Source organism: Somniosus microcephalus, chromosome 15 (assembly GCF_052327205.1).
Source record: "Somniosus microcephalus isolate GS21.2 chromosome 15, FLI_Smic_1.0, whole genome shotgun sequence".
NCBI classification, from domain to species: Eukaryota; Metazoa; Chordata; class Chondrichthyes; order Squaliformes; family Somniosidae; genus Somniosus; species Somniosus microcephalus.
Window position 1 is genome coordinate 6,487,772 of NC_141001.1, and position 27,682 is coordinate 6,515,453.

A 27,682-nucleotide genomic window follows, 5' to 3' on the forward strand; every position below is an offset into this window, starting at 1 on the left:
GTACAGGGCCTTGGTGAGACCACACCTGGAGAACTGGGCACAGTTTTGGTCTCCTTATCTAAGGAAGGAGATACTTGCCTTGGAGGCGGTGCGTCGAAGGTTCACTAGATTGATTCCTGGGATGAGAGGGCTGTCCTATGAGGAGAGATTGTGTAGAATGGGCCGATACTCTCTGGAATTCAGAAGAATGAGAGGTGATCTCATTGAAACATACAAGATTCTGAGGGGAATTGACAGGGTAGATGCTGAGAGGTTGTTTCCCCTGGCTGGAGAGTCTAGAACTAGGGGGCATAGTCTCAGGATAAGGGGTCGACCATTTAAGGCTGAGATAAGGAGAAATTTCTTCACTCGGGGTTGTGAATCTTTGGAATTCTCTACCTCAAAAGGGCTGTGGATGCTGAATCGTTGAGGCTGAGATAGAGAGATTTTTGGACTCATGGGGAATCAAAGGATATGGAGATCAGGTGGGAAAGTGGAGTCAAGGTCGATGATCAGCCGTGATCTTATTGAATGGCGGAGCAGGCACGAGGGGCCGTATGGCCTACTCCTGCTCCTAATTCTTATGTTCTTATGGCAGTGTAGAGGGAGCTTTACACCGTACCTTACCCATGCTGTGCCTGCCCTGGGAGTGTTTGATGGGGCAGTGTAGAGTGAGCTTTACTCAGTATCTAACCCATGCTGTACCTGCCCTGGGAGTGTTTGATGGGACAGTGTAGAGGGAGCTTTACGCTGTATCTAACCCATGCTGTACCTGTCCTGGGAGTGTTTCATGGGACAGTGTAGAGGGAGCTTTACTCTGTATCTAACCCATGCTGTACCTGCCCTGGGAGTGTTTGATGGGACAGTGTGGAGGGAGCTTTACGCTGTATCTAACCCATGCTGTACCTGTCCTGGGAGTGTTTGATGGGACAGTGTAGAGGGAGCTTTACTCTGTATCTAACCCATGCTGTACCTGTCCTGGGAGTGTTTGATGGGACAGTGTAGAGGGAGCTTTACCCCATATCTTACCCATGCTGTACCTGTCCTGGGAGTGTTTGATGGGACAGTGTAGAGGGAGCTTTACTCTGTATCTAACCCGTGCTGTACCTGTCCTGGGAGAGTTTGATGGGACAGTGTAGAGGGAGCTTTACTCTGTATCTAACCCGCGCTGTACCTGCCCTGGGAGTGTTTGATGGGACAGTGTAGAGGGAGCTTTACTCTGTATCTAACGCATGCTGTACCTGCCCTGGGAGTGTTTGATGGGACGGTGTAGAGGGAACTTTATTCTGTATCTAACCCGTGCTGTAGCTGCCCTGGGAGTGTTTGATGGGACAGTGTAGAGGGAGCTTTACTCTGCATCAAACCTGTGCTGTACCTGCCCTGGGAGTGTTTGATGGGACAGTGTAGAGGCAGCTTTACTCAGTATCTCACCCGTGCTGTACCTACCCTGGGAGTGTTTGATGGGACAGTGTAGAGGGAGCTTTACTCTGGATCTAGCCTGTGATGTACCTGCCCTGGGAGTGTTTGATGGGACAGTGTAGAGGGAGCTTTACTCTGGATCTAGCCTGTGATGTACCTGCCCTGGGAGTGTTTGATGGGACAGTGTAGAGGGAGCTTTACTCTGGATCTAGCCTGTGATGTACCTGCCCTGGGAGTGTTTGATGGGACAGTGCAGAGGGAGCTTTACTCTGGATCTAGCCTGTGATGTACCTGCTATTGGAGGTTTTGAGGCAAAGGGCAGAGGGAGCTGTTTTCTGTATCTAACCTGTGTTGTACCTGCCCTGGGAATGTTTAACGGGACGGTGTAAAGGAAGCTTTACTCTTTATCTAACCTTTGCTGTACCGGCCCTGCAAGGGTTTGATGGGACAGTATAGAGGGAGCTTTACTGTATAGATAGGCATTGCTGTACCTTCCCTGGGTTTGTTTACTGGAACAGTGCAGAGGGCGATCACTCTATATCTAACCTGTACTGTACCTACCCTGGGATTATTTGATGGGACACTGTAGAGGGAGCTTTACTCTGTTTCTAACCCCTGTTGTACCTACCCTGGGAGTGTTTGATGGGACAGTGTAGAGGCAGCTTTACTCTGTATCTAACCCGTGCGGTATCTGCCCTGGGTGTGTTTGATGGGACAGTGTAGACGGAGATTTACTCTTTATCTAACCCTTGTTGTACCTGCCCTCGGAGTGTTTGATAGAACACTGTATATCTAACCCTTGTTGTACCTGCCCTCGGAGTGTTTGATAGAACACTGTATATCTAACCCTTGTTGTACCTGCCCTCGGAGTGTTTGATAGAACACTGTATATCTAACCATTGCTGTACCTGCACTGGGAATGTTTGATGAGGCAATGTAGAGGGGTGTGCTAGGCCGATGTAGCAGAGCCTGGTCTCCAATTGTCTTGGATCCCCTTGCCATTGGAGCAAGACCTTGCTCTGTCAAGCCCGTGTGGTAGCTGGTGTGCAACGGCCACCCCACGTTAAAAGAATTCACGCACAGACATCTTCCTCCCTTTAAAATGAAGTTCGGGACCTGGAACGTCAGGACCCTCATGGACAACCCCAACAGCGGCAGACCAGAACGCCGTACTGCTATCGTTGCCCGGGAGCTCAGACGTTTCGACATAGACATCGCCGCCCTAAGCAAGACCCGGCGGGCAGGGGAAGGCCAGCTCAAGGAGCAAGGCGGTGGTTACACCTTCCTCTGGAAAGGCAAACCTGAAGAAGAACGCCGCCTCCATGGGGTTGGCTTCGCCATAAAAAATGAGCTAGTTGAACATCTCAGAGACTCCCCTTGCAGAATAAATAAACGCCTCATGACTCTGCGGCTCACCCTAGCCCGGAACCAGTGCACTACGGTCATCAGTGCGTGTGGCCCAACACTGGATCCACAGACGAGACCAAAGAGGAATTTTACTCCAACCTCGAACAATCCCTGTCCCGAGTCCCAACGGGCGACAAGCTGATCCTCCTTGGCGACTTTAACGCCAGAGTTGGAAAGGACACAGACCTCTGGGGAGATGTGATCGGCAGAGAGGGGGTACGGAAAGCCAACTCCAACGGTACCCTCCTCCTGACAAAATGCTTAGAACATGGCCTTGTCATAACCAACACCTTGTTCCATCAGAGAGACAAATACAAGGCTTCATGGCAACACCAACAGCACTGGCATCTGCTGGACTACGTCATCGTCCGAGCGAGGGACCGCAAGGTCGTCCGCATCACCCGCGCCATGACGGGAGCTGACGGCTGCTGGACAGACCACCGCCTAATCCACTCTGTCCTCTCCATCAATGTAGCCCCAAAACAGCGGTGGCAACAGAAACAATGCCACAGGAAAATCAATGCTGGAGCACTCAAAGACTCTGCTAAGAAAGCCCTATTCAGCATGTGCCTCACAACCAACATGACAACTCCCAATGATTCAGAAACGCAGAGTATCCACAGCGCCTGGTCTGCACTCAAGGCCTCCATAATCAGCACCTGTGAAGAGACGCTCGGTCACTCGACCAGGAAACACCAAGACTGGTTCGATGTGAACGACCAGGAGATCCAGGAGCTAATAAGCCGCAAGCGCAAGGCATTCCTGATCTGGAAACAGCAACAGAACTCGAGAGCAAGAAAGCAGCTGTACAGACGCCTGAAGGCCGAGGTCCAACAAAAAACTCACGACCTAAAGAACAGATGGTGGGTGGAGAAAGCGCAGGAGATCCAGCAGCTAGCCGACAACCACGACGTGTGTGGATTCTTTAGCGCAGTCAAGATCACCTATGGCCCAAGGTCCTACCCCACTGCGGGCCAAGAATGGAGAGGTACTCATCAAGGAGAGAGGCAGTCAGTGCCCACTGGAAGGAGCACTTCGAAGATCTCCTTAACCGAGACTCTGTCTTCGACGCAAGTGTCCTCAACTCCATCCCGCAGCATGCTACCCGCCACCACCTCCGCACAACCCCAGCCCGGCATGAGGTTGAAAAGGCCATCCGACAACTGAAGAACAACAAGGCCTCAGGAGCAGATGGAATCCCCGCCGAGGCACTAAAACATGGTGGAGAAGCACTATTGGGGCGAATACATGAACTCATTTCTCTTATCTGGAAGGAGGAGAGCATGCCGGGGGATCTCAGAGATGCCGTAATCGTGACCATCTTCAAGAAAGGTGACAAGTCCGATTGCGGTAATTACAGAGGAGTTTCCCTGCTGTCTGTCACAGGGAAAGTCATCGCAAGAATTCTCCTCAATCGCCTTCTCCCAGTGGCTGAAGAGCTCCTCCCAGAGTCGCAATGCAGATTCCGCCCACTAAGGGGCACAATGGACATGATCTTCACCGCACGTCAAATACAAGAGAAATACAGGGAACAGCACCAACTGCTGTACATGACCTTCTTTGAACACACAAAGGCCTTTGACACTATCAACCATGAGGGATTATGGAGTGTCCTCCTCAAATTTGGCTACCCCCAAAAGTTTGTCACCATCCTCTGCTTGCTTTATAACGACACACAAGCCGTGATCCTGACCAACAGATCCACCACAGACCCAATTCACGTACGGACTGGGGTCAAGCAAGGCTGTGTCATCGCACCAACGCTCTACTCGATCTTCCTTGCTGCAATGCTCCATCTCACCCTCAGTAAGCTCCTTGCTGGAGTGGAGGTAATCTACAGAACAAACGGGAAACTGTTCAACCTCCGTTGCCTCTAGTCCAGCTACAAGGTCGTCCCATCCTCTGTCATCGAATTACAATATACAGACGGCGCTTGCGTCTGCGCACACTCTGAGGTCGAACTCCAAACCATCATCAACACCTTCACCGAAGCGTACGAGAGCATGGGCCTTACACTAAACATCCGTAAGATAAAGGTCCTCTACCAACCTGCCCCCGCCACACAGTACTGCCCCCCGATTATCAAAATCCACGACAAGGCCTTGGACAACGTGGACCACTTTCCATACCTCGGGAGCCTACTGTCAACAAGGGCAGATGTCGATGACAAATTCCAACACTGCCTTCAGTGTGCCAGTGCAGCCTTCGGTCGCCTGAGGAAGAGTGTGTTTGAAGACCAGGACCTCAAACCCAGCACCAAGCTCATGGTCTACAGAGCAATAGAGACTTCCAAAACAAGCGCTCTACTCGGAGCTCCGACACAGCAGGAGAGCCCCAGGTGGGCAGAGGAAACTCTTCAAGGACACCCTCAGAGCCTCCATGAAAAATGCAACATTCCCTCCGACACCTGGGAATCCCTGGCCCAAGACCGATCAAAGTGGAGGAGGAAGGCGCCAAACACCTAGTCTCTTCACCGGGAGCAAGCGGAAGCCAAGCAGAAGGAGCGCACATCAACCCAAGCACCCCACCCACCCGCCCCTTCAGCCACCGTCTGCCCCACCTGTGACAGAGATTGTAGGTCCCGGATTGGACTCATCAGTTAACTGAGAACTCGTTTTTAGCTTGGAAGCAAGTCCTCCTCGGTTCCGAGGGACTGCCTAAGAAGAGAAGAGTATAGAGGGAGCTTTACTCTGTATCTAACCCGTGCTGTACCTGCCCTGGGAGTGTTTGATGGGACAGTGTAGAGGGAGCTTTACTCTGTATCTAACCCGTGCTGTACCTGTCCTGGGAGTGTTTCATGGGACAGTGTAGAGGGAGCTTTACTCTGTATCTAACCCGTGCTGTACCTGCCCTGGGAGTGTTTGATGGGACAGTGTAGAGGGAGCTTTACTCTGTATCTAACCCCGTGCTGTACCTGTCCTGGGAGTGTTCGATGGGACAGTGTAGAGGGAGCTTTACTCTGTATCTAACCCGTGCTGTACCTGCCCTGGGAGTGTTTGATGGGACAGTGTAGAGGGAGCTTTACTCTGTATCTAACCTGTGCTGTACCTTCCCTGGGAGTATTTGATGGGACAGTGCAGAGGGAGCTTTACTCTGCCTCTAACCCACACTGTACCTGCCCTGGGAGTATTTGATGGGACAGTGCAGAGGGAGCTTTACTCTGTATCTAACCCGTGCTGTACCTGTCCTGGGAGTATTTGATGGGACAGTGTAGAGGGAGATTTACTCTGTATCTAACCCGTGCTGTACCTGTCCTGGAGTGTTTGATGGGACAGTGTAGAGGGAGCTTTACTCTGTATCTAACCCGTGGTGTACCTGCCCTGGGAGTGTTTGATGGGACAGTGCAGAGGGAGTTTTACTCTGTATCTAACCTGTGCTGTACCTGCCCTGAGAGTGTTTGATGGGACAGTGTAGAGGGAGCTTTACTCTGTATCTAACCCGTGCTGTACCTGCCCTGGGAGTGTTTGATGGGACAGTGTAGAGGGAGCTTTACTCTGTATCTAACCCGTGCTGTACCTGCCCTGGGAGTGTTTGATGGGACAGTGTAGAGGGAGCTTTACTCTGTATCTAACCCGTGCTGTACCTGCCCTGGGAGTGTTTGATGGGACAGTGTAGAGGGAGCTTCACTCTATATCTAACCCATGCTGTGCCTGCCCTGGGAGTGTTTGATGGGACAGTGTAGAGGGAGCTTTGCTCTCTATCTAATCCATGGTGTATCTGCTCTGGGAGTGTTTGATGGGACAGTGTAGAGGGAGCTTTGCTCTGTATCTAACCCATGCTGTACCTGCCCTGGGAGTGTTTGATGGGACAGTGTAGAGGGAGCTTTACTCTGTATCTAACCCGTGCTGTACCTGCCCTGGGAGTGTTTGATGGGACAGTGTAGAGGGAGCTTTGCTCTGTATCTAACCAGTGCTGTACCTGCCCTGGGAGTGTTTGATGGGACAGTGTAGAGGGAGCTTTGCTCTGTATCTAATCCATGGTGTATCTGCTCTGGGAGTGTTTGAGGGGACAGTGTAGAGGGAGCTTTACTCTGCCTCTAACCCCGTGCTGTACCTGCCCTGGGAGTGTTTGATGGGACAGTGTAGAGGGAGCTTTACTCTGCCTCTAACCCACACTGTACCTGCCCTGGGAGTGTTTGATGGGACAGTGTAGAGGGAGCTTTACTCTGTATCTAACCCACACTGTACCTGCCCTGGGAGTGTTTGATGGGACAGTGTAGAGGGAGCTTTACTCTGCATCTAACCCGTGCTGTACCTGCCCTGGAGTGTTTGATGGGACAGTGTAGAGGGAGCTTTACTCTGTATCTAACCCGTGCTGTACCTGCCCTGGAGTGTTTGATGGGACAGTGCAGAGGGAGCTTTACTCTGTATCTAACCTGTGCTGTACTTGCCCTGGGAGTGTTTGATGGGACAGTGTAGAGGGAGCTTCACTCTGCATCTAACACGTGCTGTACCTGTCCTGCGAGTGTTTGATGGGACAGTGTAGAGGGAGCTTTACTCTGTATCTAACCCGTGGTGTACCTGCCCTGGGAGTGTTTGATGGGACAGTGTAGAGGGAGCTTTACTCTGTATCTAACCCGTGCTGTACCTGCCCTGGGAGTGTTTGATGGGACGGTGTAGTGGGAGCTTTGCTCTGTATCTAACCCGTGCTGTGCCTGCCCTGGGAGTGTTTGATGGGACGGTGTAGAGGGAGCTTTACTCTGTATCTAACCCGTGCTGTACCTGCCCCGGGAGTGTTTGATGGGACAGTGTAGAGGGAGCTTTACTCTGTATCTAACCCGTGCTGTACCTGCCCTGGGAGTGTTTGATGGGACAGTGTCGAGGGAGCTTTACTCTGTATCTAACCCGTGGTGTACCTGCCCTGGGAGTGTTTGATGGGACAGTGTAGAGGGAGCTTTACTCTGTATCTAACCCATGCTGTGCCTGCCCTGGGAGTGTTTGATGGGACAGTGTAGAGGGAGCTTTACTCTGTATCTAACCCGTGCTGTACCTGCCCTGGGAGTGTTTGATGGGACAGTGTAGAGGGAGCTTTACTCTGTATCTAACCCGTGCTGTACCTGCCCTGGGAGTGTTTGATGGGACAGTGTAGAGGGAGCTTTACTCTGTATCTAACCCGTGCTGTACCTGCCCTGGGAGTGTTTGATGGGACAGTGTAGAGGGAGCTTCACTCTATATCTAACCCATGCTGTGCCTGCCCTGGGAGTGTTTGATGGGACAGTGTAGAGGGAGCTTTGCTCTCTATCTAATCCATGGTGTATCTGCTCTGGGAGTGTTTGATGGGACAGTGTAGAGGGAGCTTTGCTCTGTATCTAACCCATGCTGTACCTGCCCTGGGAGTGTTTGATGGGACAGTGTAGAGGGAGCTTTACTCTGTATCTAACCCGTGCTGTACCTGCCCTGGGAGTGTTTGATGGGACAGTGTAGAGCAGAGGTGGGCAAAAAACGCCTAATGGATTCTGTCCGGCTCGCGCAGTGATTCTCAAACTGGGGTCCTAAATCTCCAGAATTTTTTTTGGGAAAAAAACACCGATTTCCACGTGAGAGAGAAATATACGTGATTTGTGCGTGCGCGAATCGATTATATTTTCCGCAGCTGTGCAAATCGGCGTGTTTTTTCAAAAAAAATTCTGAGGTTTAGGCGTTTGTGGATTCACGAGTTAAGTCAAGTGCCTTGGGTTGCTGTTCTAGCTCTTGAATCATGGATAAACATGGCAACAGTTTTCCGATTTGGCTGGTCATTCTTACCTGCATGGGTTTGCACACTGTCCATGACTGAAACAGAGAGTTAGACTGCAGTATTATTTATCTGAGTAGTTAATTCATGTACTGAATTGTTATGCAAAACTTAATCAAGTGGGTTGAGAGGATGCTATTCTCAATTGCATCTAAAGTGAAACACAATAAAAGATGGGCTTTATCAGGAGACACTAACTTGAAAGTCGAGTCGGTGTCTCATTTGTACCTATGATGCTGGGCTTGAGAAAATTTGTGGTTTTCTTAGTAAATCATTTGTCTGTATCATGCATCCATTATGGATTCATCATTGCAGAGTCTATTCTGATTCAAATATAGTTTAATTTTGGTACAAGTAAGGCAAGATGTTTTCTCTCTCCCTTTCCCAAGTTCCCTCATTGCTGATACAATAGCAAAATACTGCGGATGCTGGAAATCTGAAATAACAACAGAAAATGCTGGTAACATTCAGCAGGTCAGGCAGCATTGTGGAGAGAGAAGAACAGAGTTAACGTTCCAGGTCAGTTCTGATGAAGGGTCACAGACCTGAAACGTTAACTCTGTTTTTCTCTCTCCACAGATGCTGCCTGACCTGCTGAGTGTTTCCAGCATTTCCTGTTGTTCCCTTATTGCTGAGATCCTTGCATCACAGCAGCAGTTCTAAGAGTTGATTCCATGATCAAGCAGGGGGGCCGAATCGCGGAGTCAACCCTCGGGCAAACCAGTGACATGTTCAGGAACACTCTGCATTTATCTTTTGGGCTCCTGATCAATCAAAACCCTTGTCTATAATCTGCCATTGTCTAATAAATAAATTGTGTAGGAATCTGTATTTCCTACCTGATTATTTTCACTGACAAGTAAATTATACGATTGTTTCAACAAATACTTATGCCCAGTGCCACTTTTAGATTTGACAGTCGAAAAACATTTTTTTATTTGTTCTTGGGATGTGGGCAACACGAGTAAGAAAAAAATTATTGCACATTCCTAGTTGCCTAGTTCCTAATTGGCATTAAAAGTCAATAACGTAGTATGGGACTGGAGTCAAATGTACATTTTATAGCCGTTGTCGAGTAACCAGTTTTGCATTGTAATTTTGGCATGATAATTTCAATAGCTAAAATAACTTTTAGGTAAACCTGTATCATGTTCGTTAGCATGTTAATAGGTGTTATTTTTATTAAGTGTGGAAATGACATGAAGGGTTCGTTGCACAATTGAATTTTTCGAGGGGTGACTAGGTGTGTGGATGAGGGAAATGCTGTGGATGTGGTTTACATGGACTTCAGTAAAGCTTTTGACAAGGTCCCGCATAGGAGACTGGTCAAGAAGGTGAGAGCCCATGGGATCCAGGGGGCCTTGGCGCGTTGGATCCTAAACTGGCTGAGTGGCAGGAGGCAGAGGGTGATGGTCGAAGGTTGCTTTTGTGACTGGAAGCCTGTGTCCAGTGGGGTACCTCAGGGATCGGTGCTGGGTCCCTTGCTGTTTGTGATCTACATTAATGATTTGGATGAGAATGTAAAGGGTATGATCAGTAAGTTCGCGGATGACATGAAAATTGGTGGGGTGGTAAATTGCGAGGAGGAAAGCCTCAGGCTACAGGACAATATTAACGGGTTGGTCAGATGGGCGGAAAAGTGGCAAATGGAATTTAACCCGGAAAAGTGCGAGGTGATGCATTTTGGACGGACAAATAAGGCAAGGGAATACACAATGAGTGGTAGGACCCTAGGAAGTACAGAGGGTCAGAGGGACCTTGGTGTACATGTACATAATTCCCTGAAGGCAGCGGAACAGGTAGATAAGGTGGTTAAAAAGGCTTATGGGATACTTGCCTTCATTAGCAGAGGCATAGAATATAAGAGCAGGGAGGTTATGATGGAGCTGTACAAAACGCTGGTGAGGCCACAGCTGGAGTACTGTGTGCAGTTCTGGTCGCCTCACTATAGGAAGGATGTGATTGCTTTGGAGAGGGTGCAGAGAAGATTCACCAGGATGTTACCTGGGATGGAGCGCCTCAGCTATGAAGAGAGGCTGGACAGGCTGGGGTTGTTTTCCTTGGAGCAAAGAAGGCTGAGGGGGGACCTGATTGAGGTGTACAAAATGATGAGGGGCATAGATAGGGTCGATAAAGAGGAACTTTTCCCCTTAGTAGGGGGGTCAATAACAAGGGGGCACAGATTCAGGGTAAGGGGCAGGAGATTTAGGGGGGATTTGAGGAGGAACTTTTTCACCCAGAGGGTGGTTGGAATCTGGAACTCACTGCCTGAAAGGGTGGTAGAGGCAGGAACCCTCACAACATTCAAGAAGCATTTGGATGAGCACTTGAAATGCCATTGCATACAAGGCTATGGACCAAATGCTGGAAAATGGGATTAGACTGGACAGGGAGGGATGGGCGGTGCAGACACGATGGGCCGAAGGGCCTCTTTCTGTGCTGTAAAACTCTATGACTCTATGACACAATAAATAGCCTAACAAAGTTTAATGGTAGCTGTTAATAAGATAGTTCATTTTGTGTGTAAGGCCCTCAGTAGCTCACCAAAACTTGTTACGTGGCTCTCCAGCCCAAATAATTGCCCACCCCTGGTGTAGAGGGAGCTTTACTCTGTATCTCACCCAGGATGTACCTGCCCTAAGAATGTTTGATGGGAACATAGGACCAGGAGGAGGCCATTCAGCCCCTTCAGCCTGCTCCGCCATTCAATGAGATCATGGCTGATCTGCGCCCTAACTCCATGTACCCGCCTTTGGTCCATATCCCTTAATACCTTTGGTTAACAGAAAACCATCAATCTCAGATTTAAAATTAACAATTGATCTAGCAAACTTCTACCACCCTTTGTGTGTCGAAGTGTTTCCTAATTTCACTCCTAAAAGGTCTGGCTCTAATTTTTAGACTCTGCCCCCTAGTCCTAGACTCCCCAACCAGCGGAAATAGTTTCTCTCTATCTACCCTATCTGTTCCCCTTAATATCTTGAAAATTTTGATCAGATCACCCCTTAACCTTCTAGATTCTAGGGAATACAACCCTATTTTGTGTAATCTATCCTCGTAACTTAACCCTTGAAGTCCGGGTATCATTCTGCACTCCCGCCAAGGCCAATACATCCTTCCTAAGGTGTGGTGCCCAGAACTGCTCCAGGTGTGGTCTAACCAGGGTTTTGTACAGCTGCAGCATAACTTCTACCCCCTTGTATTCCAGTCCCCTCGATATAAAGGCCAGCATTCCATTAGCCTTTTTGATTATTTTCTGTACCTGTTCATAACATTTTAATGATCGATGTACCTGGACCCCTCAAGTCTCTTTGGACCTCCACTGTTTTTAACCTTTCACCATTTAGAAAGTATCCTGTTCTATCCTATTTTAGATTCTGTAATATATGTGGGTCGAACAAATGAAGGACAGACAGGATGAGTTACTAGGCCAGAGCGAACTGAGCATGCTCATACTAAACCATGTGACAATACAGTACACTGCTTCCCCCTTAAAAAAAAAATGCACATATTCCCCTCTGAAATACAACAACACTCTGGTCCCACCTTTCCCAGCATTACATGTACCACATACAAAAACTCCTGGCTTTTTTTTTTAAATGAACTACAAATCCAGTTGAGTAACAGGTTTGTGGAGCCTTCCTGATCTCCTTATAAAAGGTTTTGGTGTTGAACCAATTTTCGGGCTGTTTTGTTCTGGTTCCAAACTCAAAGATGATCCTGTTTCTATCTCAGATTTGTTTGAACCCGGTACTTCAGTTTCTGAAGTCTGAACTGAGTCATTTTGAGTCTCATCTGCAATCTCAGTTGCATTCACAGGAAAGTCTTTGTCAGCTGCACTTAGTGTGAAAATCTCACCTTCACTCCCATCACATGAGACTTCATGTGGCAACCTGGACAAATCATCTGCGATTGCATTTTTTTTTGAAGTGTGATATTCAATCGGGTAGTCATATTGTGACAACAACACTGCCCAATGTTGCATTCTTGATGCGGCCATTGCAGGGATGGCAGATTTGAGCCCCAATATTGCTAGGAGCGGTTTGTGATCAGGTATCGGTAAACTTTCTGCCTATCGGGAACTGTTGGAATTTCTTCATTCCAAACACTGGCGAGTGTTTCCTTTTCAATTTGCGCGTAATTTCTTTCGCTTTTTGTGAGGGTTCGCGATGCAAACGCGATTGGTTTCTCTTGGCCGTCATCCATTACGTGGCTTATGACAGCTCCCACACCATAGCTGGAAGCATCACACGCTACCTTAAGCTCACGCTCTGTGTTGTAGTGCACAAGAAGAGCATCGCTAGAGAGACTTCTCTTACAAGCATCGTAAGCTTCCTGTTGTGTTTTCGTCCACTTCCACTGGACATCCTTCTTGAGGAGCTCATGCAATGGAGCTAACACGGTCGCTAACTCCGGTAAGAAACGTACGTAATACTGGACCATTCCAAGGAAAGAACATAACTCAGACACATTCTGTGACTTTGGAGCATTAATGACAGCATCAAACATAGAAACATAGAAGATAGGAGCAGGAGTAGGCCATTCGGCCCTTCGAGCCTGCTCCGCCATTCAATGAGATCATGGCTGATCATCCAAACTCAGTGCCCTGTCCCTGCCTTCTCCCCATATCCCTTGATCCCTTTAGCCTTAAGAAATGTATCCAACTCCGTCTTGAATATATTTAATGAACTGGCCTCAACTGCCTTCTGTGGCAGAGAATTCCACAGGTTCACCACTCTGGGTGAAGAAATTCCTCCTCATTTCAGTCCTAAATGACTTACCCCTTATCCTTGGACTATGACCCCTGGTTCTGGACTCCCCGACCATCAGAAACATCCGTCCTACATCTAGTCTGTCCAGGCCTGACAGAATTTTATAGGTTTCGATGAGATCCCCTCTCAATCTTCTAAACTCCAGTGAGTATAAGCCCAATCGACACAATCTCTCCTCATACGTCATTCCTGCCATCCCAGGTATCAGCCTGGTGAATCTTCGCTGTACTCCTTCCATGGCAAGAACGTCCTTCCTCAGGTAAGGCGACCAAAACTGCACACAATACTCAAGGTGCGGTCTCACCAAGGCCCTGTACAACTGTAGCAAGACATCCTTGTTCCTGTACTCGAACCCTCTCGCTACGAAGGCCAACATACCATTTGCCTTCTTAACCGCCTGCTGCACCTGCATGCTTACCTTCAGCGACTGGTGCACAAGAACACCCAGGTCTCTTTGCACTTCCCCTTCTCCCAATCTATTGCCATTCAAATAATCTGCCTTCCTGTTTTTGCCACCAAAGTGGATAACCTCACATTTATCCACATTATAGTGCATTTGCCATGTTTCTGCCCAATCACCCAACCTGTCCAAATCGTACTGGAGTTTCACGACATCCTCCTCACAGCATACCCTCCCACCCAGCTTTGTGTCGTCTGCAAATTTGGAGATATTACATCCAATTCCCTCGTCCAGATCATTAATATATATTGTGAACAGCTGGGGTCCTAGGACCGATCCTTGCAGTACCCCACTAGTCACTACCTGCCACTCGGAAAACGACCCGTTTATTCCAACTCTTTGCTTTCTGTCCGCCAACCAGTTCTCTATCCAAGTCAATACCTTGCCCCCAATCCCATGTGCCTTAATTTTGCATGCTAATCTCTTATGTGGGACCTTCTCGAAAGCCTTCTGAAAGTCCAAATACACCACATCCACTGGTTCTCCCTTATCTATTTTACCAGTTACATCCTCAAAAAATTCCAGTAGATTAGTCAAGCATGATTTACCTTTTGTCAATCCATGTTGGCTTTGTCCGATCCTGTCACTGCTTTCCAAGTGCTCTGCTATTACATCTTTTATAATGGACTCTAGCATTTTCCCCACTACCGATGTCAGGCTTTTCCTTCACTGGTTGCAAGCCATTTGCATCAACTCTCAGACCAAGGTACACAACCTCAGGCTGCACAAAAGCACATTTGCTCCTTTTCAATTTTACACTGTGAGAATTCAACCTTTGAGGCACTATATCTAACACTTCTAGATTTTCTTCCTCGCTGCTTGTTACGATCAGCACATCATCTTGATTGCATAAGCAATTTGGAACTCCTTGCAAAATCTTATCCATCATAGCCTGGAAGATTTTGGGGGAGGACTTTACACCATACGGCAGCTCGGTGTATGAGTCCAGTCCCCAATTGTGTGTGTTGATGGTGAGATACTGTTAACTCTCTTTATCAACATTCAGCTGAGCGTAAGTGTGCGACAGGTCAGGCTTGGAGAAAACCTTTGACCCAGAGAGTGCTGCATACAAATCTTGTGATGTAGGTAACGGGTACTGCTCATCATCAACTGCTTGGTTGATAGTAACTTTGTAGTCACCGCACAAGTGTACAGTTTTGTCTGCTCTGGGCACTTCCACAATCGGGGGAGCCCATTCACTTTTTTGTCAGTTTTTACGAGCACTCCATTCTCTTTCAGTTTCTCTAGCTCTTCCTCCACCTGACTTTTCAACGCATAGGGGACCGGCCTTGCCTTACTATAGACAGGCTTCACGTTGGACTTGATGCGGATATGCGCGTCATACCAGTGATGCCCTCATAACTGTCTGTGAACATGCTTTTATACTTGTTCAGCGTTGTGTTAAGTCGCTTCTTTGAAGCATCTACACTGAAGATGTTTTCCCTGTCTAGTTTCAACTTTCTCGACCAGTCTTTGCCCATGAGGGTTGGCCTGTTGTTGCAGCTCGCTACAATAATAGGCAGCTTTACTGACTGCCCATTGTGTTGAACTGTACATTCCATTTTTCCACATGTCTCTAGGATTTCTCCAGAGTAGGTTTTTAACTCTGTGGTACTCTTTGTAAGTGGTATAGGATTAAACTTACTCTCATATGTGTCCTTACTCATGATAGAGCAGTCCGCCGCCATGTCGATGCACATATATTGGTCATTGATCAAAAGTTATGTACGGAAGTCTTTCTCACAACTGCTTGCGTTTCTGCTAGTGGCATAGATACTGTAGTTGCCTAGTTCTTCAACATCAGATGTGTTCACTTCAATATTGTGACCTCCTCCCTTTTGTTGTCGCTGCTTTGCATTGCCACTAGAATGGTTCTTCCTGCTTTCGATCTAGCTCTGCAAGCTGTTGAAATATGGCCTTAATTCTGGCAGTGAAAACACTTCACATTTCTGTATTGGCAGGTCTGTGGTGAGTGATTTCCATCGCAGCGATAACAATTCACTGAACTGCTCTCACCGACATGCTTTTGACACAGCTCTAGGTTCAGCGGTGGCTTTATGACTGTAGCCCTCAGCTGCACTAGTCACTTGAGTTGGACCGAGCTCCCTGGCATTTTTAGACGCCATCTCCATAGATAGGACAATTTTGCCTGCTATGTGAAACGTTAGGTTCGGAGTGTTCAGTAACTTGGACTGTGAGCGCTCATCTACCAGTCCACACACAAACTTATCTCACAACACACGATCCAACAATGTACCGAAGTTACAATTCAAAGACAGGTTCTTCAGAGCTCCAATGTCCTCACTGATGGTTTCACTTTGTTTTTTGTTTCTGGTACCAAACTTCTAGCTCTCTGCTATTTCTAATGGCTTTGGGTTGGAATGGTCCCTGAGTTTCTCGACACTGTCTTCAAACGACGCATCCTTCACTTTCCCTGGCGCAAGTAGGTTTGTCAATGTTCCATAGACATCTGGCCCGATCTCCGTTAGAAAAATAGCTTTTTTACGTTCACGAATTACTTTATTTTGAGGTTGAACATTTTCATCTGCACCTTTGGTCTCAATAATGTTCACAGATCACAGAAATCACAGAAACCCCACAGTGCAGATAGAGGCCATTTCGGCCCATCGAGCCTGCACCGACACATATCCCACCCGATCCCCGTAACCCCTACACCAACACATATCCCACCCTATCCCCGTAACCCCACATATTTAATCCCCCTAACACTAAGGGTCAATTTATCATAGCCAATCAACCTAACCTGCACATCTTTGGACTGTGGGAGGAAACCGGAGCACCCGGAGGAAACCCACGCAAACACGGGGAGAATGTGCAAACTCCACACAGACAGTCACCCGAGGCCGGATTCGAACCCGGGTCCCTGGCGCTGTGAGGCAACAGTGCTAACCACTATGCCACCGTGCTGTTACTGGCCTTAAAAAAAAAAAAAAAAAACAATCCACTCAATGTAAGAACTGAATGGTTCACGAGCTCGGCCATACATGCCGAGGCTTCTGATGAATCCCGTAGGCGCATCCATGATTGTCCCGATCCTGTTGAACAGTGACTCAGCACGCTACCTGTGTACCAGTGAGAATCAGCGCCGCTGTTGCTGTGTATACATACACGCGAAGGCGAAGCACAGGCAATTCTACATCAGCATTTACAGTAAAACATCGCAAAAAATTCAGTATAGGTGTCACAAATTCACTTTAAACTTGTCCACTCGAAGTTTGAACACTGTGTCCTTCCATGATCCCTAAAAATGACTTTGGGATCCCATCCTCGTCGCCAAAAATGTAATATGTTGGTGCTTGTTTACTCGGCCAGAGTGAACTGAGCATGCTCATACTAAACCACGTGATAATACATTACAGGTCCAAAGTGGATAACCTCACATTTGCTTACATTGAAATCCATTTGACAGGCAAAACTGTAGTGGAACAATGGGATGCCTTTAAAGAGGAATTAGTTCGGGTATAGTCAAGGTGCATTCCCACTAGGGGGTAAAGGTAGGGCAACTAAAGTCAGAACTTCCTGAATGACGAAAGAGGTACAGAGTAAGATGAAGCAGAAAAAGAGTGAGTATGACAGATGTCAGGTCGAGAATACATCTGAGAATCAGGTTGAATATAGAAAGTTCAGAGGAGAAGTGAAAAAGAAAATAAGAGGGGCAAAGAGGGGGTATGAGAATAGAATGGCAGGTAACATAAAAGGTAATCCAAAATTCTTCTATACGCATATAAATAGTAAAAGGGTAGTAAGAGGAGGGGTGGGGCCGATTGGGACCAAAAAGGAGACCTACACATGGAGGCAGAGGGCATGTTTGAGGCACTAAATGAGTACTTTGCATCTGTCTACACCACAGAAGAAGATGCTGCCATAGACATAGTGAAAGAGGAGGCAGTGGAGATACTGGATGTGATAAAAATTGATAAAGACGAGCTACTAGAAAGGTTGGCTATACTTAAAGTAGATAAATCACCAGGACCGGATGGGATGCATCCTAGAATGCTGAGGGAAGTTGAGGAAGAAATCACGAAGGTACTGGCCATAATCTTCCAATCCTCCTTAGAAACGGGGGTGGTGCCAGAGGACTGGAGAATTGCAAATGTTACACTCTTATTCAAAAAAGGGTGTAAAGATAAACCCAGCAACTACAGACCAGTCAGTTTAACCTCAGTAGTGGGGAAGCTTTTAGAAACAATAATCGGGGACAAAATTAGCAGTCACTTGGACAAGTGTGGATTAATTAAAGAAAGCCAGCATGGATTTGTTAAAGGCAAATCGTGTTAAACCAACTTGATTGAGTTTTTTAATGAGGTAACAGAGAGGGTTGATGAGCGCAATGCAGTTGATGTGATGTACATGGATTTCCAAAAGGCGTTTGATAAAGTGCCACATAATAGGCTTGCCAGCAAAGTTGAAGCCCATGGAATAAAAAGGACAGTGGCAGCATGGATACGGAATTGGCTAAGTGACAAGAAACAGAGAGTAGTGGTGAACAGTTGTTTTTTGGACTGGAGGAAGGTATACTGTGGTGTTCTCCAGGGGTTGGTTCTAGGACCACTGCTTTTCCTGATATATATTAATGACTTGGACGTGGGTGTACAGGGCACAATTTCAAAATTTGCAGATGACACAAAACTTGTAAGTATAGTGAACAGTGAGGAAGATAGTGAGACTTCAAGAGGCTAGACAGACTGGTGGAATGGGCGGACACGTGGCAGATGAAATTTAATGCAGAAAAATACGAAGTGATACATTTTGGTAGAAAATGAGGAGAGGCGATATAAACTAAAGGGTACAATCTTAAAGTGGGTGCATGACCAGAGAGACCTGGGGGTATATGTGCACAAATCGTTGAAGGTGGCAGGGCAGGTTGAGAAAGCAGCTAAAAAAGCATACGGGATCCTGGGCTTCATGAATAGAGGTATAGAGTACAGAAGTGTGGAAATGATGATGAACCTGCAGTGTTCGGCCTCAACTGGAGTATTGTATCCAATTCTGGGCACCGCACTTTAGGAAGGATGTGAAGGTCTTAGAGAGGGTGCAGAAAAGATTTACGAGAATTATTTCAGGAATGAGGGACTTCAGTTATGTGGAGAAGCTGGGGTTGTTCTCCTTAGAGCAGAGAAGGTTGAGAGGAGATTTGATAGAGATGTTCAAAATCATGAAGGGTCTGGACAGAGTCGATAGAGAGAAACTGTTCCCATTGGCAGAAGGGTCGAGAACCAGAGGACACAGATTTAAGGTGATTGGCAAAAGAACCAAAGGCAACATGAGGAAAAACTTTTTTACGCAGCGAGTGGTATCAGGAATGCACTGCCTGAAAGGGTGGTGGAGGCAGATTCAATCAATGCTTTCAAAAGGGAGTTAGATAAGTACCTGAAAGAAAAAAAAATGCAGGGCTACGGGGAAAGGGCGGGGTAGTGGGACTAGCTGAGGTGCTCTTGCAGAGAGCCAGCACGGGCTCGACGAGCTGAATGGCCTCCTTCTGTGCTGTAACCATTCAAGCTATCAGTAAGACAAAAATAGAATCCATGTGGATAGAGATAAAAGATAATAAAGGATCAATCACGCTAATAGGGGTAGTCTACAGACCACCTAGTATTGGAAGGGAGATTAGCCAGATGAGGTATGTAAAGGGGATAAGGGAATGGAATTCCTGCAATGTGTACAGGACTCCTTTCTAAACCAACATGTAAGAAGCCCAACAAGGAAGGATGCGCTACTGGATCTAGTAATGGGGAATGAACCAGAGCAGATAAGAGAAGTAAAAGTAGAGGAACATCTAGGCAATAGTGATCATAATATAATACACTTTAAGATAATAATTGAGAAGGACATAAGTACGACGAGGACCAGGGTAATAGATTGGAGAAAAGCCAATTTTGAGGGGCTGAGAATAGAACTTGTGAGAATAAAATGGGCAACAATATTGGCAAACAATGATGTAGAACAGCAATGGGAAACATTTAAAACAGTGTTCAATAGAGTCCAGGAAAAATATATTCCACTAAAAAACAAGAACATGCTAAACACGAATGAGACACCATGGATGAATAAAGACATAAGGGAACAATTGAGGGTAAGGAAAGAGGCAAACACTAAGTACATAGACAGCAGGGGAGAGCATGACAAGAGAGAATACGAAGAGATTAGGAGAGAAGGAAAAAAACAATTAGGAAGGCAAAGAGGAAGTATGAAATTAAATGATCAAGTAACATAAAACAAAATAGTAAAATATTCTACAGGCACATAAATAAAAAAATTAAAGTCGGGATGGGAGTAGGGCCTCTAAGGGATGGTCAGGATAAATTCACAGGCAGCAATAGCAAAATGGCAGAAATATTAAATAATTACTTTGCTTCTGTTTTTACCAGGGCAACGGATCAGGTGGACATGACATCGGAAGATGAGATTGGAAATGATATAACCGCATTTAAAATAAAAAGAGGAGAAATATTAAATAAACTAATCTGTTTCAAAGAGGATAAAACCCCTGGTCCGGACGGATTACATCTGCGCATTTTAAAAGAATCTAGGGAAGAGATAGCAGAGGCATTACTACACATATTTAATTCATTAGAAAAAGGTGTAGTGCCAGAGGACTGGCAGATAGCTAACGTAATACTTATATTTAAGTAGGGAGATAGAACATGTTCAGGGAACGATAGACCAGTCAGCTTAACATCAGCGATCGGAAAAATAATGGAATCCCTACTAAAGGAGAAAATAGAACATCTAGATACCAAAAATATAATAATAAATAGCATGGATTTCAAAAAGGAAAGTCTTACTCGACCAACCTCATTGAATTCTGTGAAGAGGTAACTGAGAGACAAGGATAATGTAGTAGATGTAATATATCTAGATTTCCAAATAACTTTGATAAGGTACCACATAATAGACTGATGAATGTCAGAGAATGCGGAGTCAGGGGACAAGTAGCAGAATGGATAACTAGCTGGCTTCAAGACAGAAAGCAGGGAGTAGGGGTAAAGGGTAGCTATTCACAGTGGCAGAAGGTGGGTAGTGGTGTTCCACAAGGATCAGTGCTGGGACCACTGTTGTTCACAATTTATATTAACGATTTAGACTTTGGAATCAAAAACACAATTTCTAAATTTGCAGATGACACAAATTGCGGGGGTGGGGTGGGGTGGGCACGGGGGATAGTCAATACTGAGGAGGACTGCAACAGGTTACAGGAGGACATTAATAAACTTGCAGAATGGGCATATAACTGGCAAATGAATTTCAACACCGTTAAATGTGAGGTATTACATTTTGGTAAGAAAAATAAGGTCACGTTACTTTGAAAATAAGAATCTAAATGGAGTAGAGAAGCAAAGGGATTTTGGAATACAAATACACAAATCACTAAGAGTAGCGACACAGGTTAATAAGGCCATAAAAAAAAAAAAACAAACACTAGGATTTATTTCTAGAGGGATAGAATTGAAATGTAGGGAAGTTATGCTAAACCTGTATCGAACCTTGGTTAGACCACACTTAGAGTACTGCGTACAATTCTGGTCGCCATATAAAAAGGATATAGAGGCACTGGACAGGATGCAAAAAAGATTTACAAGGATGATCCCAGAAATGCAAAGGTATACCCACCAGGAAAGGGTGAACAGGCTGGGTCTCATTTCTCTTGAAAAAAGAAGGCTGAGGGGTGACCTAATGGAGGTCTTTAAAATTATGAAAGGTTTTGATAGAGTGGATACAGAGAGAATGTTTCCACTTGTGGGGAAGAGCATAACTATAGAGGCCATCAATCTAAGATAGTCACCAAGAAATCCAATAGGGAATTCAGAAGGAACTTCTTTACCCAGGGAGTGGTGCGAATGTGGAACTCGCTACCACAGGGAGTGGTTGAAGTGAATAGTATAGATCATTTAACGGGAGGCCAGATAAGCATGTGAGGGAGAAGGGAATAGAGGGTTATGCTGATAGATTTAGATGAAGAAAGACCGGAGGAGGCTCGAGTGGAGCATAAACGCATGGACTGGTTGGGTCAGAAGGCCGTTTTCTGTGCTGTATATCCTATGTAAAATAGTGTAGAGGGAGCTTTACTGTTTATATAACCATTGCTGTACCTGCCCTGGGAGTGTTTGATGGGACAGTGTAGAGGGAGATTTACTCTGTATCTAACCCGTGCTGTACCTTCCCTGGGATTGTTTGATGGGACAGTGTAGAGGGAGCTTTACTCTGTATCTAACCCGTGCTGTACCTGCCCTGGGAGTGTTTGATGGGACAGTGTAGAGGGAGCTTTACTCTGTATCTAACCCGTGCTGTACCTTCCCTGGGATTGTTTGATGGGACAGTGTAGAGGGAGATTTACTCTGTATCTAACCCGTGCTGTACCTGCCCTGGGAGTGTTTGATGGGGACAGTGTAGAGGGAGCTTTACTCTGTATCTAACCCGTGCTGTACCTGCCCTGGGAGTGTTTGATGGGACAGTGTAGAGGGAGATTTACTCTGTATCTAACCTGTGCTGTACCTGCCCTGGGAGTGTTTGATGGGACAGTGTAGAGGGACCTTTACTCTGTATCTAACCCATGCTGTACCTGCCCTGGGAGTGTTTGATGGGACAGTGTAGAGGGACCTTTACTCTGTATCTAACCCATGCTGTACCTGTCCTGGGAGTGTTTGATGGGACAGTGCAGAGGGAGCTTTACTCTGTATCTAACTCAGTCTCAATGCTGGTGCTGTTATACTCATTTCTGGACTGGTGCCTTTAGTCTTGTTCTTCTTTGGACTAAGCTGTGCTGACTCCTGTTCACAGATCTGCCCGATGACGGCAGGATTTATCGGAATGGCGGTGTCCATCATCCTCTTCGGCTGGATCATCGGATGCTGGGTGCTGCAAGGACCATGATCTGATGCAGTATGTGGCTGGCCTGCTCTTCCTCATGGGAGGTGAGAGAATCAATTCCATCTGTCTACAAACACCGAGTGCAGACCGTTACCGCGGTGTACAGAGAGTGGTTCTCATTGCTTCACCCAATCGCTGTCAATCTGAGGAAGATATCTGTTCACTGACTGGTGTCTCTTAGTCCCTTTCCCTCGGGGAGATATCTGTACACTGACTGGTGTCTCTCAGTCCCCCTCTCGGAGATATCTGTACACTGACTGGAGTCTCTCAGTCCCTCTCTCGGAGATATCTGTACACTGACTGGTGTCTCTCAGGGAGATATCTGTACACTGACTGGTGTCTCTCAGTCCCCCTCAGGGCGATATCTGTACACTGACTGGTGTCTCTCAGTCCCTCTCCCTCGGGGAGATATCTGTACACTGACTGGTGCGCCTCAGTCCCTGTCTCTCAGGGAGATATCTGTACACTGACTGGTGTCTCTCAGTCCCTCTCCCTCGGGGAGATATCTGTACACTGACTGGTGTCTCTCAGTCCCTCTCCCTCGGGGAGATATCTGTACACTGACTGGTGTCCCTCAGTCCCTCTCCCTCGGGGAGATATCTGTACACTGACTGGTGTCTCTCAGTCCCTCTCCCTCGGGGAGATATCTGTACATAGAAACATAGAAGATAGGAGCAGGAGTAGGCCCTTCGAGCCTGCTCCGCCATTCAATGAGATCATGGCTGATCATCCAAATTCAGTACCCTGTCCCTGCCTTCTCCCCATATTCCTTGATCCCTTTAGCCTTAAGAAATATATCCAACTCTTTTTTGAATATATTTAATGAACTGGCCTCCACCGCCCTCTGTGGCAGAGAATTCCACAGGTTCACCACTCTGGGTGAAGAAATTCCTCCTCATTTCAGTCCTAAATGGCTTACCCCTTATCCTTAGACTATGACCCCTGGTTCTGGACTCCCCGGCCATCGGGAACATCCTTCCTGCATCTAGTCTGTCCAGGCCTGACAGAATTTTATAGGTTTCGATGAGATCCCCTCTCAATCTTCTAAACTCCAGTGAGTATAAGCCCAATCGACACAATCTCTCCTCATACGTCATTCCTGCCATCCCAGGTATCAGCCTGGTGAATCTTCGCTGCACTCCTTCCATGGCAAGAACGTCCTTCCTCAGGTAAGGCGACCAAAACTGCACACAATACTCAAGGTGTGGTCTCACCAAGGCCCTGTACAACTGCAGCAAGACATCCTTGTTCTTGTACTTGAACCCTCTTGCTATGAAGGCCAACATACCATTTGCCTTCTTAACCGCCTGCTGCACCTGCATGCTTCAGCGACTGGTGCACAAGAACACCCAGGTCTCTTTGCACTTCCCCTTCTCCCAATCTATTGCCATTCAAATAATAATCTGCCTTCCTGTTTTTGCCACCAAAGTGAATAACCTTACATTTATCCACATTATAGTGCATTTGCCATGTTTCTGCCCAATCACCCAATCTGTCCAAATCGTACTGGAGTTTCACGACATCCTCCTCACAGCTTACCCTCCCACCCAGCTATGTGTCGTCTGCAAATTTGGAGATATTACATCCAATTCCCTCATCCAGATCATTAATATATATTGTGAACAGCTGGGGTCCTAGGACCGATCCTTGCGGTACCCCACTAGTCACTGCCTGCCACTCGGAAAACGACCCGTTTATTCCAACTCTTTGCTTTCTGTCCGCCAACCAGTTCTCTATCCAAGTCAATACCTTGCCCCCAATCCCATGTGCCTTAATTTTGCACGCTAATCTCTTATGTGGGACCTTATCGAAAGCCTTCTGAAAGTCCAAATACACCACATCCACTGGTTCTCCCTTATCTATTTTACCAGTTACATCCTCAAAAAAGTCCAGTAGATTAGTCAAGCATGATTTACCTTTTGTAAATCCATGTTGACTTTGTCCGATCCTGTCACTGCTTTTCAAGTGCTCTGCTATTACATCTTTTATAATAGATTCTAGCATTTTCCCCACTACCGATGTCAGGCTTACCGGTCTATAATTCCCGCTTTTTCTCTACCACCTTTTTTGAATAGTGGGGTAACATTAGCTACCCTCCAATCCATGGGTACTGTTCCAGAGTCTATCGAGTTCTGGAAGATGACCAGCAATGCAGCTACTATTTCTAGGGCCACTTCCTTAAGTACCCTGGGATGTAGATTATCAGGCCCTGGGGATTTATCGGCCTTCAGTCCCATCAATTTTCCTAACACCATTTCCCTACAAATACTGATTTCTTTCAGTTCCTCCCTTTCATCAGATCCTATGTTCCCCGGCATCTCTGGGAGGTTATTTGTGTCCTCCTTTGTGAAGACAGAACCAAAGTATGAATTTAGTTGGTCTGCCATTTCTTTGTTTCCCATTATAAATTCCCCTGATTCTGACTGTAAGGGACCTACGCTTGACTTCACCAATCTTTTTCTCTTCACATATCTACTTTTACAGTCAGTTTTTATGTCGACTGGTGTGTCTCAGTCCCTCTCCCTCGGGGAGATATCTGTACACTGACTGGTGTGTCTCAGTCCCTGTCTCTCAGGGAGATATCTGTACACTGACTGGTGTCTCTCAGTCCCCCTCTCTCAGGGAGGTATCTGTACACTGACTGGTGTCTCTCAGTCCCTCTCTCTCAGGGAGATATCTGTACACTGACTGGTGTCTCTCAGTCCCCTCTCTCAGGGAGATATCTGTACACTGACTGGTGTCTCTCAGTCCCTCTCTCTCAGGGGGCTATCTGTACACTGACTGGTGTTTCAGTCGCTCTCTTGGGGAGATATCTGTATGCTGATGTTACGGAGGTGGAAGTAGGCAGTCTTGGTGATGGAATGGAAACGTGATAGGAAGCTCATCTCGGGGTCAAATATGACACCAAGGTTTCAAACTCAGCCGTAGATAGTTGGCAGGGAGAGGGATGGAAATGGTGGTTAGGGAACGGAGTATGTAACAGGGACTGAAGACGATGGCTTTGGTCTTCCCGCTATTTAGTTGGAGGAAATGTCCTGCTGATCCCAGTATTAGATGTCGGACAAGCAGCGTGACAAATCCGAGACAGTGGAGGGGTGAGGCGGGGGGGGGGGGGGTAGAGGTAGAGGCGGGGGGGGTAGAGGCGGGGGGGGGGGTAGAGGGGAGAGGGCGGGGGGGGGTAGAGGTGAGAGGCGGGGGGGGTAGAGGGAGAGGCGGGGGGGGTAGAGGGAGAGGCGGGGGGGTAGAGGGAGAGGCGGGGGGGGCAGAGGGAGAGGCGGGGGGGGCAGAGGGAGAGGCGGGGGGGCAGAGGGAGAGGCGGGGGGGGCAGAGGGAGAGGCGGGGGGGGCAGAGGGAGAGGCGGGGGGGCAGAGGGAGAGGCGGGGGGGCAGAGGGAGAGGCGGGGGGGGCAGAGGGAGAGGCGGGGGGGGTAGAGGGAGAGGCGGGGGGGGAGACGGAGAGGCGGGGGGGAGGTAGAGGGGGGGAGGGCGAGGTAGAGGGGGGGGGAGGGCGAGGTAGAGGCGGCGGGGGGAGGTAGAGGGGGGGGAGGGCGAGGTAGAGGCGGCGGGGGGAGGTAGAGGGGGGGAGGGCGAGGTAGAGGCGGCGGGGGGAGGTAGAGGCGGGTGTCATCAGCTGAAGTTGTGTTTTGAGATGGTGTCGCCGAGGGGCAGCACGTAGATGAGAAATACCGATTCTCTTTGCTTTCTCTCCCCACCAGGAACCTGTTGCATTATCTCCCTCTGCACCTGCGTGGCCGGGATTAATTTTGAACTTTCCCGTTTCCCTCGCTACATGTACGGGCTGCCTGAGGACATTAGTCACGGCTACGGCTGGTCCATGTTCTGCGCCTGGGGCGGACTGGGACTCACCCTGTTGGCGGGCTTCCTCTGTACCCTGGCCCCTTCCCTCAGCACCCCTCACACAGTCGTTCAGAAACCACGGGCGGAGAACGGGACCATGTGACACCCGCAACAGCGCTGCTAAACAACCCTGGACTCAGCGAGAAGATCAGGAGCCCCGAGGGAGCGGGTCAGCCAGCCTGTGAAGTGGCCGAGTCACCACGAGCGGCATTGAGACCCTGGGCAGGGTGCTGAGAAATGTTTAAACACTTAAACCAAGTCTACACAAAGCAGTTTTGTTGAATGTAATTTAATAGAATGACTTGTGATAATGCAGTGTTCGTACATTGAAGTCGATTAAAAAAAAAAAGTTAAAAACTAGCAAAAAAAAAATTTTTTTTTCATTAATACATTGAAATCTCTTTTCCCAAATTTATTATGTACAATTTTGATACTACCTACCATTTCAATGTCCTAGCCGACTCCCAGAAACTAAAAAACAACGACTCACCTGTATGTTTAGATAATGATGTTCCCCCGCCCCCGCTCCAGAATTTATACTGCAGCAGATTCCAGGAGGAAGCTGCTGAGGTGAGGATAGTGGGAAGGTTGAAACCACCTGGTTTGTCAGCTGAGGACCTTGTTTTGTAAAGTGGCTGTGACTGGATGTGTATCACGTCTGCATTTATCTGTATAAATACCAAACATTTTTCAACTGTACAGAATTTCACTGCTGTAAATTGCATTTAATGTGATTGAATGAATCTTTTCCCTTTTTGGCTAAATCTTTAAAACAGGTGCAAGCACGGAGCTACGGCCTATTGTTGGGAATGCATTTTATAATATAACTGATAAAAGATACAAATAAAACAATCACCAGTACCTTTGAGCTGCAGATTACTGTGCAGTATCTTGTCCTCTCTCTCCTCGTCACTTCACAGAAGTTCAAAGTGTCCAGTTTTGGGTGACTGGAATCTTACAGTGCAGGAACCCGGGGAGGGGAGGGGAGTCCTTTTGAACCCCAGGGGCTGAAAACTTCCAGGTCAAGGGGTGGCTCTGAATTGATTGATGCCCTGTAAGGCTGTAGCATTACGGGCTGGTGAGGAGAGGAGCAGTTAGTGCAGTATCAATGGCCAAAAGACTAAAGGTGACAGAGAAAGATCGTAGCTCTCAGATCACCAGTGTTG

The 27,682-nt window shown here is 47.4% G+C and overlaps 1 protein-coding gene across 1 annotated transcript in view; it reads left to right on the forward strand.

Annotated features, from left to right (window-relative positions):
• The window catches only part of tmem276b (transmembrane protein 276b), a 67,287-nt gene extending 39,903 nt beyond the window's left edge, over window positions 1–27,384 (forward strand). Inside the window, 3 exon segments of the mRNA XM_086007475.1 lie at window positions 22,570–22,637; window positions 22,639–22,703; window positions 26,375–27,384. Of these exon segments, the coding sequence (XP_085863601.1) occupies window positions 22,570–22,637; window positions 22,639–22,703; window positions 26,375–26,619 (378 nt within the window). The 3' untranslated portion in view covers window positions 26,620–27,384.
• The last annotated feature ends 298 nt before the right edge of the window (window positions 27,385–27,682 follow it).